The sequence below is a fragment of the Delphinapterus leucas genome, chromosome 17 (assembly GCF_059928025.1).
Source record: "Delphinapterus leucas isolate spDelLeu-1000000601 "Yukka" chromosome 17, BTC_Dleu_Yukka2, whole genome shotgun sequence".
NCBI classification, from domain to species: Eukaryota; Metazoa; Chordata; class Mammalia; order Artiodactyla; family Monodontidae; genus Delphinapterus; species Delphinapterus leucas.
The window spans coordinates 2,355,745-2,367,903 of record NC_143145.1 but is presented as its reverse complement, the minus strand read 5'-3'; the positions used below and the strand labels follow the sequence as shown (position 1 = coordinate 2,367,903).

The 12,159-nt window shown below is 45.9% G+C and overlaps 1 protein-coding gene across 1 annotated transcript in view; it reads right to left on the bottom strand.

Annotated features, from left to right (window-relative positions):
• The window catches only part of LOC111165056 (maestro heat-like repeat family member 5), a 41,660-nt gene that overhangs the window by 13,017 nt on the left and 16,484 nt on the right, over positions 1-12,159 (bottom strand). The window contains 3 exon segments of the mRNA XM_089899194.1: positions 9,573-9,652; positions 10,428-10,550; positions 11,127-11,375. Coding sequence (XP_089755320.1) covers positions 9,573-9,652; positions 10,428-10,550; positions 11,127-11,375 — 452 coding nt within the window.

Below are 12,159 nucleotides of genomic sequence, written 5' to 3'. Positions count from 1 at the left end.
GGAGGGGCAGGAGGGACCCTGGAATGATGGGGTGTGGGCGGGGAGGGCATAGTTGGGGGGTTTGATGAGCTGCAACCCCCAGCTTTCAGAGACATCCCTGGGGGGGGGCTGCCCTTGAGCACTGGGGAGGCCACACCAGTCCCATCTGACCCTAGCTGAGTGGGCGCAGAGGACTCTGGGAGATTCCAGAGTGAGGTCACCACCCACCTAGAAGTGGCACCTTTGCAGCGAGAAGGGCCTGGACTCAAATCCCTGCTCTGCCCCGTGCTGGCTGGGTGACCTTGGCCAAGTCACTTCACCTCTCGAGGGCAAAGCTGCCTCGAGGGGCTTAGGTGAGATGGCTCCCCAGGAGCGAGGGTGCACAGAGGGCCAAGGCTTCTATTCTACTCCCTGTGGGTGTCTATCACTCAGTCGGCACCTCTGTACTGGGCACCGTCACGGTCAGGCAACGTCCCAGGGTACTGGGCAGAGACAGAACCAGTAAGAATCCTGGGCGTGACCCCCCAGGGTTTGACTTGGGCAGCAAACAATGGTGCGTCAGACGCTATCCCACGTGCGCAAAGCAGGGCGGGAGGGGGCACGGCGGGAGGGGGCATCTGGGTGTCCCCGATTGTAAGCAGGGCAGTCGGGAGGCCTCCGCTGAGAAGGGGGGTGCCTGCGGAGACCTGAGAGCAATGGGAGAGGCTGCAGCTCTGAGATGGTGGCCTGCGTGGTGTGTTCAGGGCCAGCGTGGGCGGCGTGGCCTGAGCAGCGGAGGACAGGAGGACAGTGAGGTCGTGGGGCAGCGTCACAACTTGTTGGGTGCCGTAAAGGTTTTGACATGGGGGCCACTGGAATGTTTGGAGTGGAGGAGAGACGTGATCCGACCTAGTTTTAAAGGACCACTCTGGCTGCTGGGACGGAGGGGCTGGAAACGGGCCAGGACGCGCAGTGAGAGCTCGTTATGTCCTAACTAGGGTGGCGGTGTCGGCGGCTGGGGGAGATGGAGGCAGGTGGACCGCAGGGCTTCCCAGAGGATGGGCTGAGGGGTGGAGAAGAGAGCCAAGGCGACACCGAGAGCTTTGGCCTGAAGCTGGAGGATGAATCGCCACGTCTGACACAGGAGCTGGCAAGACGAACAGGTGCAGAGCAGGGTCAGGGGGTGGCCTGGACGTGGCAAGTGGACACCCATTAGACATCCCCGTGCATCCGGCCAGGGAGAACATTCGGGAGGCGCCTGGGCTTAGGTGATATTTAAACCAGGGGGCTGGAAGTGGCCACCAGGGCAGGGAGTGTAAGTGAAGATGGGGCCTGAGGCTCAGCCCTGGGGCCCCTGCGTTAAGAAGCCAGGGGCACAGGAGGAAGCAGCCAGGAGGCTGTGCAGGAGTGGCTGGGCTTGTGGGGGAGGAGCCAGGTGAGGGTGGGTTCTGGGAGCCAAGTCAGGAAAGTGTTCCCAGCCCAGGAATAAGCCCACGCAGACCTGGTCAATTGATTTACAACAAAGGAGCCAAGAACATGCAATGGGGAAAGGACAGTCTCTTCAACAAATGGTGCTGGGAAAACTGGGCAGCCACGTACGAAAGAATGCAACTGGACCTCTATCTTACAGCACACACAAAAATTAACTCGAAATGGATTAAAGACTTGAATATAAGACCTGAAACCATAAAACTCCTAGAAGAAGACCTAGGTGGTAAGCTCCTTGACGTCAGTCTTGGCAATCATGTTTTTGGATCCGACACCGAAAGCAAAGGCAGCAAAAGCAAAAATCAACAAAGCGAGACAACATCAAACTAAAACTCTTCTGCACAGCAAAGGAAACCATCTACAAAATGAAAAGGCGACCTAGTGAATGGGAGAGAATATTGGCACATCATATTTATGAAAAGGGGTTGATAGTCAAAATACTTGAAGCACACACACAAGTCAATAGCAAAAACAAACAAACAAAAACTCCCCACACAATCTGATTAAAAAATGGGCAGAGGACCTGAATAGACATTTTTCTAAGGAAGACATACAGGTGGCCAACAGGTACGTGAAAAGATGCTCAAGCATCACTCACCATGAGGAAAATGCAAGTCAAAACCACCATGAGGCATCATCTCACACCTATTATCAAAACGACAGGAACTAACAAGTGCTGAGAAGGATGTGGAGAAAAGGGAAGCCTTGTGCACTGTTGGCGGGAATGTAAATTGGTGCAGCCTTTATGGAAAACAGTATGCAGATTCATCAACCACCACGTGATCCAGCAATCCCTCGGGAATTTATCTGAAAAATGCGAAAACACTAACTTGAAAAGATATATGCACCCCCACGTTCATAGCAGCATTATTTACGATTCCCTAGATATGGAAACAACCTATTTGCCCATCAGCACCTGAATGGATAAAGAAGATGTAGCGCATATATATATATATATATAATGAAATATTATTCAGCCATAAGAAAGAAGGAAATCTTGCCATTTGAGACAACATCGATGGACCTTGAGGGCATTAGGTTTAGTGGAATAGGTCAGACAGAGGAAGAAAAATACCACATGATCTTGCTTACATGTGGAATCCAAAATGAAAACAAAACCCAAACCAAACAAACAAAAACTCAGCTCATATCTACGGAGAACATGCTGGTGGTTGCTAGAGGTGAGCAGGCAAGGTAAGCGAAATGGTGAAGAGGGTCAAAAGGTACAGACTTCCAGGTATAAAATAAGTTAAGTCCCGGGGACGTAATGTACGCACCGCGGCCGTAGCTGTTAACGCTGTATTGTGCACCTGCAACTTGCTGAGAGAGTGGCTCCACCGCAAGGACAAAAAATCTGTAGCTATGAATGATGATGAACGCTAGCTAAACTTCCTGTGGTGATCATCTCACCCCACCACCCCTCCCAAAAAAAAGAAATAAGAAAGAGAAAGAGTTCCTAGGAGTGAGAGTGGTTGCCATGAAGACACAGAGGAACCTGAAAGCATGTCAGAAAGTGACAGAAGCCAACCTGAAAAGGCTACGTATGGTATGATTCCAGCCCTGTGACATTCTGAAAAAGGGAAAACCATGTAGACAGTCAAAAGATCAGTGGTTGCCAGGGGTTTAGTGGGAGGGAGGGATGAATAGGCAGCACACAGGGGGTTTGGGGGCAGTGAAGCTAACCTGTATGATGCTGTAATAGTGAATGCTTGTCACTCACTGTACATTTGTCCAAATCCGTAGAATGTACACCCCCAAGAGTGAACTGTAATGTAAACTATAGACTTTAGTTAATAATAATATATCAATATTGGCTCATCAATTGTAACAAACATACCACACTAAGGCAAGATGTTACCAAGAAAGGAGCCTGGCAGGGGAGGGAAGTAGATGGAACTTTGTACTTTCTGCTTAATTTTTCTGCAAACCTAAAACAGCTCCAAAAAAAGAAAAGTCTATTTAAAAAAATGGAAAGAGACATACAATGCAATACTAAAGAAAGGAAAACTGGTGTTACTAGATTTAGATTAGAATAGACAATCAAGATCTAAAAATCTACATTAATATCAGGGTGGTGAAAAAAGGTCTCCAAAGACTACAAGCAGCATGATACTCTTTATATAAAATTATTGAAACTACAAATAAAATGTTTTTAAGAATATGTTTAGATGCAATCTCACTATATAAAAAGAAAGCAAAAAAATGAGGGTGGATGAGCCAGGAGGATGGAAGCAGTGACGGTGGGCAGCCCTGTCCTTAGATGTAGTTCATAACTAGGGCCCTGGCTTTTGTACGGGTGACAGCTTCACAAGTGTGCATTCGATTACTGAGAAGAATCCTTGCTCTAAGTAAAGAACTAAATTAAAGCAGGCCATGCATAGAGCCGTGATGGATGAGTGTGACAAAGCAAGGATTATCCCTAGTCCAGCTTTGAGGGCCAGGGCAGTAAAAGCAGTTGCCCAAGGGTGAAAGAGGAAAAAGAGAAAACGAGGAAGCTGGGCAATGATTCTAAAAGTTATGTAGAAATGCAAAGGGCCAAGAATGGCCAAGACAGTCTTGCGGAAGGAGGAGGGGGAGGCCTTTCTGGATCAGGGGAGGTGAATTAATATAAAGTTGTAGGAATGAGAACCTTGGGTGTTGGCCTAGGCACAGATAAGCAGAGCAGTGCCGAGCAGGGAGAGCCCAAAAGCAGGTCCCTAGCACACAGCTCTTTTTTTAAAAAGAAATAATTTATTATCTTATATTTATCTTTGGTTGCATTGGGTCTTTGTTGCTGCGTGCGGGCTTTCTCTAGTTGTGGCTCGTGGGCTCAGTAGTTGTGGCATGTGGGCTTGGTTGTTCTGCGGCATGTGGGATCTTCCCGGACCAGGGCTCGAACCCATGTCTCCTGCATTGGCAGGCGAATTCTTAACCACTGCGCCACCAGGGAAGTCCCTCAGCACACAAACCTTGACTGCAGGGAGCAAGCACCCAGAGCTGCAAGAACAGGGTGGGGAACTCGATAAAGGATGCTGGACGTTTAGAAGAAACTGGAGCCCGATTAGCACCTCCGTGATGTGGGTGGTTGGAGGGCTGAATGAGAAAGGCAAACTCTAGGATTTTTATAAGGTAATGTCTGAGAATGAATGATGGAACTTGGAACTCCTTTTCATCAAAGGACCTAGTAAGGGAGCGAAAGGAAAGCTGCAAAGTGGGAGAAGGTATTTAACATAGAATCAGCTGAGACCTTGTATCCAGATGACTGTACATAAAGAATTCCTAGAAATCGATAAGAAAAAGAGGGACGACCCAACAGAAAAATGTGCAGGATACTTGAATAGGCATCACCAGAGACGCCGTTCCAATGGCCAAAAAGGGCATGAAAAGATGTACAACCTCCTTATTTAATCAGCAAAGTGAAAATTAACGTGGAAATATGATTAATGCTACCCACAAGATTGGCTAAAATTTTGATGGTTGACTAGAAAGTTGATGTTAAGTGTTCGTGAAGATGTAGAGCAACAGGAACTCTTTAAAACATACTGTGGGAATGAGAGGTGGTTTAAGTGCGTTAGACACATTTTGCATCATGTGTTAGTGTTGGTGCCACGCCTACACTATGGGAATTGAATGCAGATGTGCCTCAGAGCACATGTGTGACCAAATTCACAGCAGCGTTAACCACAGACCTAAACCCAAATGTCCATCCAGAGTAAGAAGGGTAACTGGTGTTCATAGGATGGGATCCTACACAGCGACCAAAATGAATGAACTCCAGCTACATGGAACATATCGGGAGGAGGGTTAAGCACAAGATGTTGAGGGAAAAAGCCAGATAACGAAAGAATACTGGGAGGGCTCATATCACACAATTCTGTTTATATTTTAGGACACGCCACCATTATTTCACGCACTACTAAGAAAGAAAAGGTATCCAAGATGGGAGTCTAATAGGGGCCCCACCAAAATGGTTGGACCCCGAGGGCTGTGTGTACAGTGTAAATGTGATAAAGCAAAACAAAAGGAAATAAAACCCCTGCCTTGCAGAAAAACAGCAAGAAAACCGGTGCTCACTGAGCACACTGTGGGGAAGGAGGATGGCGCTCCTGAGAATCCAAACCACAAAACCTACTTTGGGGTCTGAATCGCACCACCATTGTGCCCCCCACCAAACACCCTCCAGCAGAGACTTTTAAATTTGAAGCGGTCTCGGGATGAGAGTGCCCCCAGGGGACTGAGAACCCTACATCATTCCAGGTGTAAGGCACCATCAATGTAAAATGTGCTCCTACTTCATAGATGTTGATGTGTGAAAAATGTGCTTCTTAGAACTGAGGAAATAAGGTATAAATTCCAATACAGATAAAACTGAACTATAGACCTGGGCAGCTGAGGACAACTGTGGCTGCCTGGGTCCCCGCCCCCCCCTCAAAATTTCCTTGAAAAACAACACAGCAGGAAGAAGAGAAAAGTAAAACCACACAATGTGACCTCAGAGAACACCCAGACTTCAACAGTATAAGCGGAAGAGAGCTATGCCAGCCCCGGCCTGCAGTCTCTCACACTCCCACCCCACCCCTGTTCCACCATGAGGCTCTGTGGCAGATAAAAGGAGGATGAGAGAAACTATGGAGAGGAGAGGAGACAGGACCTGGCAACAGGGCTCAGAATTGATCTAAATCACCTTCAGGAAGACAAAGTCCATCTTAAGTCTGAAAATATGAAACAATAAAGAAGAAAGACACCAACTAAACCAGAGCACTGACCACAAGAAAGGGACTGAAAAGAATGTTCATTTGAAGGGCGGCATTCAACACACACAGCTTTGGGGAGAAAAAAGGGGCAAAAAAGAAAGAAGTACCCTTTGAAATTGGTTGGTGAAAGGTAATGGCACAAAAAGGAAAAATTTAAGGTCCTACAAGAGAAAAAGGACACCCCATACTGGAGGATACATAATCCTTTCACCTACCACCAAAACTAAAAATCTGCTAAGTTACCTGGACTTTGGTATACTGACAGAAGAGGGTGCCATTGAACTTGAAATTCTACAGAACAGTCTAATAGTGTTGTATATAAACAGGAGAAAAATTATTAGACCCATAGAGTTACTGCAAAAACTCCTGGAAAACAAAAGCACACATCCAGGGCTTCCCTGGTGGCTCAGTGGTTGAGAGTCCGCCTGCCGATGCAGTGGACACGGGTTCGTGCCCCAGTCCGGGAAGACCCCACATGCCGTGGAGCAGCTGGGCCCATGAGCCATGGCCGCTGAGCCTGCGCGTCTGGAGCCTGTGCTCCCCAAAGGGAGAGGCCACAACAGTGAGAGGGCTGCGTACAGCAGAAAAAAAAAAAAAAAAGCACACATCCAATGAGAAAATTCCTCCTCTGGAAAACAACCATGATTCAGATAAAAGTGTAAGACAACACCCCACATGCAGGCCAATATACTCAAGCAAGCCTTTAAAGATATGAAAAACCACCTTGAATTATAAATTCAAAAAGGACCAAAAAAAAAAAAAGCCTCTAATAAGAAAGGAAAAGAGAGTTGATTGAATTCAGAAGTGAAAAAAAGAATTCAAGGTGCTCAAGAGAGAGAAGACTCAAATGAAAATTAGAAAGGGGCATTGAGGAAGAGTAGAAAGACCACCAAGAGAATAAAGATGAATTTAAGAGAAGTAAAAAGGGTCACAGAGAAAGTAGGAGAAATGGAAGACAGGCAAGGAAAGACTAGCATTTGAATTACTGGAGTCTCTGAAGCAGAAAAACAACAATGGAACAGAACTACTATTTAAAACTATAACCAAGAGAGAAATAGGTGAGGGAGATAAAGAGGTACAAACGTCCAGTTACAAAATAAATAAATCACAGGGATGAAACATACAGTGTTGGGAATACAGTCAATAATAATGTAATATTTTTGTGTGGTGACAGATGGTAACTAGACTTATCATGGTGATCATTTTGAAATGTATAGAAATATAGAATCACTATTTTGTGCACCAGGAACTAACACAGTGTTGCAGGTCAATTATACTTCAAAACAAACAAACAAACAAACTCATAGAAAGAGAGACCAGATTTGTGGCTACCAGAGGTAGGGGTTGGGGGAGGGGGAATTAGATGGAGGTGGTCAAAAGGTATAAACTTTCAGTCATAAGATAAAGAAGTACTAGGGATGTAATGTACACCATGATTAATAGAATGAACACTGCTGCATGTTATATATGAAACTTGTTAAGAGAGTGAATCCTGAGTTCTCATCACAAGGAAAAAAATTTCTTTTTCTTTTATTTTTATCTATATGCCATGGTGAATGCTCACTAAACTTACTGTGGTCATCATTTCATGATCTATGTAAGTCAAATCATTATGCTGTACACCTTAGACTTATCCAGTGCTGTATGTCCAATTATGTCTCAATAAAACTGGAAGAAAAAAATTACAACCTAGAGAACTTTCCAGAAACAATAACAACAAAAGACTTAAATCTACATATTCAAAAGACTCACCGGGTACCTGGGAAAATTAACACAGAATGATCAATTCTGAGACATTTCTTAGTAAAATTGTTATATTTCAAAGATATAGAAAAAAGTTCCAAGGTCTCCAGACAAAAAGATCAAATAACTTACAAAGGCAAAAAAAAAAATTTTTTTTCATCAGACTTTTCAAAAACAAAGCAAGGCAACAATTGAGCAGCATTAAAAAAGTACTTACAGGCTTCCCTGGCAGTCCAGTGGTTAACACTCTGTGCTCCCAATGCAGGGGACACGGGTTTAATCCCTGGTCTGGGAAGTAGGATAGCTGTCCTTCATAAAAGAACCTAGGGTGTTCTGAATCCATGAACCTTCTTGAGGAATCTGTCAGAGGATGAGCTTTGTCAAGCTAAGAGGTGACTAGAAATCTTTGGCAAAGGGACTTAGGGTGAGTGTGTGTACTCTCTCAAAACAAATGTAAGGAGGAAGGTGGATGACTACACTGCAAATTTTGAAGTGTGCAAATGAAAACATAGAAGGAGAAGGGACGAATAATCTCACTGGTTGTTATATGGGCAATGGATGGGAGTTTAAGGATATCAATAAAAATGGGTAAACCAGATGTTAAAAGGTTAAATAAGAAAACAGGGGACTAAGGGCATTAAAATCGGTTAGGAGTACAAACGTAGCAACTAGAACAAAAATACAACCCTTCCTAAATTAAAAAAACAACTAAAGCTCAAAGAATACACATCTCATAGAAAAAAAAAAACCAGCAAATAAAACACATGCAATTACAAAATATTATGACAGAGTTGAGATTCAGCATATCAGTCATATCAATAAATGTGAATGGACTTAACTCACCTATTAAAATAAAAAGATTTTCAATTTGGATTACAGATCAAGACCAAACTATATGCTATATATAGGATGATACCTAAAGCAAATGGATTCTGAAATGTTAAAATAAAAGCATGGGCAAATCCATACTGGGCAAATGGGAAAAAATAGGAGAGAAGAGGTAGTGGTCCTGATAAGAAAATTCAAGCCCTCAAAGCATTAAATGTGACAAGGCAGGGCACTTTTTAATGCTCAAAGTCACAATTCGTAAAGAAGATATAACACTTATGAATATGTGCACCATATAACATCATGAACCTTATGAAGTAAAAACCTTATGAAGTAAAAACTACAGGAGATGGAAGGATACATAGATAGAAACACATTAATAATAGGAGACATTAACACACCATTCTCAGTACAAGACGGATCAAATGGACACAAATTAAGTGAGGAGGTAGAAGACCTAAACAACACAATCAGTAAAGTAAACCTTACAGGTATATAGCAAGTCCTACACCTGATAATAGAAAAAAACACCTTTTCAAGTGCCCATAGAATCTGGGGTGTTACCATGAATAACTGCTCTGAACTTGAGTGTCTGGGTGGGTCAGCTCACTCTGGAGAGTGGCTGTGCCCCAGTGGCTCTGGCCTCCATAAGCTGCCCACCCCCTACCTACTGTGGCCTGCACTGGCTCAGGTCCCTAGCCCTGCCCAGTAGGGTGTTGCTGTCTGATGTCTCCCCCATCACTGTCCTGCTGGTACCAAGCCTGAGCTGTGAGGTTGCTGTTTGATGCTGAGCAAGGTCCTGTGTGGGGTTGGGGAGCCTACCAGAAGCTGGAGATGATGTGGATGGCCTGTTGGTGAGTCGATGTGCACAGCATGTCCTGGGGCTCCTTCTCCATCAGAAGCTGGAAATCCCAGGTGAAGGCTGAGTCACTCACACCTGGGCCTATCTCACTTCCGCCACCAAGTCTCAACCCTGCCTAAAGACCTTGGTGCCCAGCACCCCTGTAACCCACAGGATTATGCTCTAGATCCTCACCTACCCAAGAGGGTCTCTGTGGCCTGGCCCCCACTTAGACAACTAGAGCATAGACTTTAGAATAGACAAGTCTTGTGTGAATCCTGGCTACCCCCATACGAGTTGCATGACCTTGGGCAAGTCTCCAAACTGCTCTGAGCTTCTTTTATTCACAGAAAACATGACGTTGTTGCCCTTGTGTTACACATGAAGCAAGGAATGAGAAGCAGAGTGTCTGAGTCACAGCAGGGGCTCAGTAAATGAGAACTGTTATTATTTTTATTATCACTATATAATCGTCCATCACTTGTGTGTTTCCTCCACTACCCCAGGGATTCTGTGAGGCCAAAACCTCTAGTAACTAGTGGTGTGAGCTAGGTCAGCATTAGCAGGATGGATGGTGCTGAGCTTTCTGGGTCTCAGCCACATCAGCTACACAGGGCACGTAACTGGCCAGCTCAGGGTCCCCGTAGGAACGAAGTCATGTGGGGGCCATGGATGTGCTTCCAGGTGTGAAAGCCTGTGAGGGGCTTGTACACGCTCTAGAAATCCAATCGGCCCAACCTTTTCCAGTGGGTGCCTCTCATGAATGTTGCTGCTCTGAGGGAGGTGCCCCCTCTGTCCTGGGAAGCCCTTCCTCTGCCCCAGGACCTTGCACTCACCATCAGACACTCGAAGAGCTCAGAGACCTGGGAGAGCTCGTAGCTTTGGGCGCCCTCGTTGCAGCTGACAGCCCCCACCAGCATGAGGATGGCCGTGAGGAAGCTCTGCTTCAGGGTTTCGTCCTGGCAAGGGGGCAGGTGGTGGGGCAAGGGGGCGGGGTCGGGGCGTGGGAACACCTGAGGGGCAGGAGAGCCGTAGTCACATGTGGCAGCAGGGCCTCCGGCTCAGGGGTCACGTAGCTGGGTGTTTTTTTGACGCGGGAGCCGGTGCTTTTGTTTAACAGTGCGAACACGTGGATGATGCTTAAGCATCAGGAGGTGCCTGTAAGAAGCTCAGTGTTCAGCTTCTCGTGATGTGTGGCCACGCCAGGCCCAAAGGCCTCAAGTGTGCGGTGGTCTCACAGGGCTGCATAGCCCCTCAGAGTTACCAGGGTGGAAGCCCCTGGTGCAGGGTGTAGAGTCAGGGGACCGTCATCACAGGCTGTGATGGGCAGTCACCCGGACTTCCAATTCCCCCGAGTGAGAGCCCAGGGTTTTCTTTAAGGGGGGCGGTGGAGGGAGGGGGTCCTCACGAAAGCCCATGAAGCCTTAGGTGGGAACGATGGAGTAGGAGCCCAGGGTGGGGGGGGAGTGGGGAGGTGGGCTTCAAGGCCCTGGAAGGTCTGGAATTCTCAGACCCCGGTTCTGGCGGGGTCACACGCAGGAGTTGTAGTGGAAGAAGAAAATCGTCCGTGAGAAGACGTTGTCCACCCATGGGAGGATGCGGGCCTTGTCCTTGTCCGCCCTCTGGCCACAGGCCAGGAGGAAGGTGATGCTCGCCCACCTCCACCTCATGTCCTCCGAGTTCTGGGCACAGAGCAGCAGGCGTATTCTTAACCACTGTGCCACCAGGGAAGTCCTCGTCCGCATTTTTGCATGCATTCTCAAGTTCACTTCTCTATTTCTGCTCTGAATTTTATTATTTCATTTCTGCTGCTTGGTTTCAGTTTTTAAAAAAAAATTAATTAATTTATTTTTTATATAGCAGGTCCTTATTAGTTAGCTATTTTATACATATGTGTATATATGTCAATCCCAATCTCCCAATTCAGTTTAACTCGCTCTTGGTTTCAGTTTAACTCGCTCTTCTTTCTCTAGTTTCCTCAGGTGGATCTTTGGGAGGGAATGAGTCTGCCTAGTACAGGTTGTTTCCAGTTTGAGGCTCTTATGAGTAAGGCTGCCGGGAACATGCCTGTATGTGTAATTTTGCGTATGAATGTTTCATGCCTCTGGGGTTAATACCTAAAAGTGGAACTGGTGAGTCATAACTGTATAAGACAATGACGATTTTCCAAGGAGGTTTCACCATCCCACCAGCAGTGTGAGTTTCCCCGCCAGCATTTGGTCGAGTCTTTCTCTTTCCTTTGAGCTCTGTCCTGGGTGGGTAGTGGCAGCTCCTGGGTTTTAATTGACATTTCACTGAGGATTCAAGATGTTGACTGTTGTTTCTTTGGCTTTTGGTCATTCATATGCCTTCCTTTGTGACATATCTATTTAAATCTTTTATTCACTTTTGCAATTGGTCTGTTTGTCTTTTTCTCCCTGATTTTGTAAGAGTTCTTCATTTATTCTGAATACAGTCCCTTGTCAGATATATGTCTTGTGAATATTTTCTCCATGTCTGTGGTTTCCCTTTTTTCACTTTCCTCATAGTATTGTTTGATGAGCAGAAGCTTTAATTTAGATGAAATCT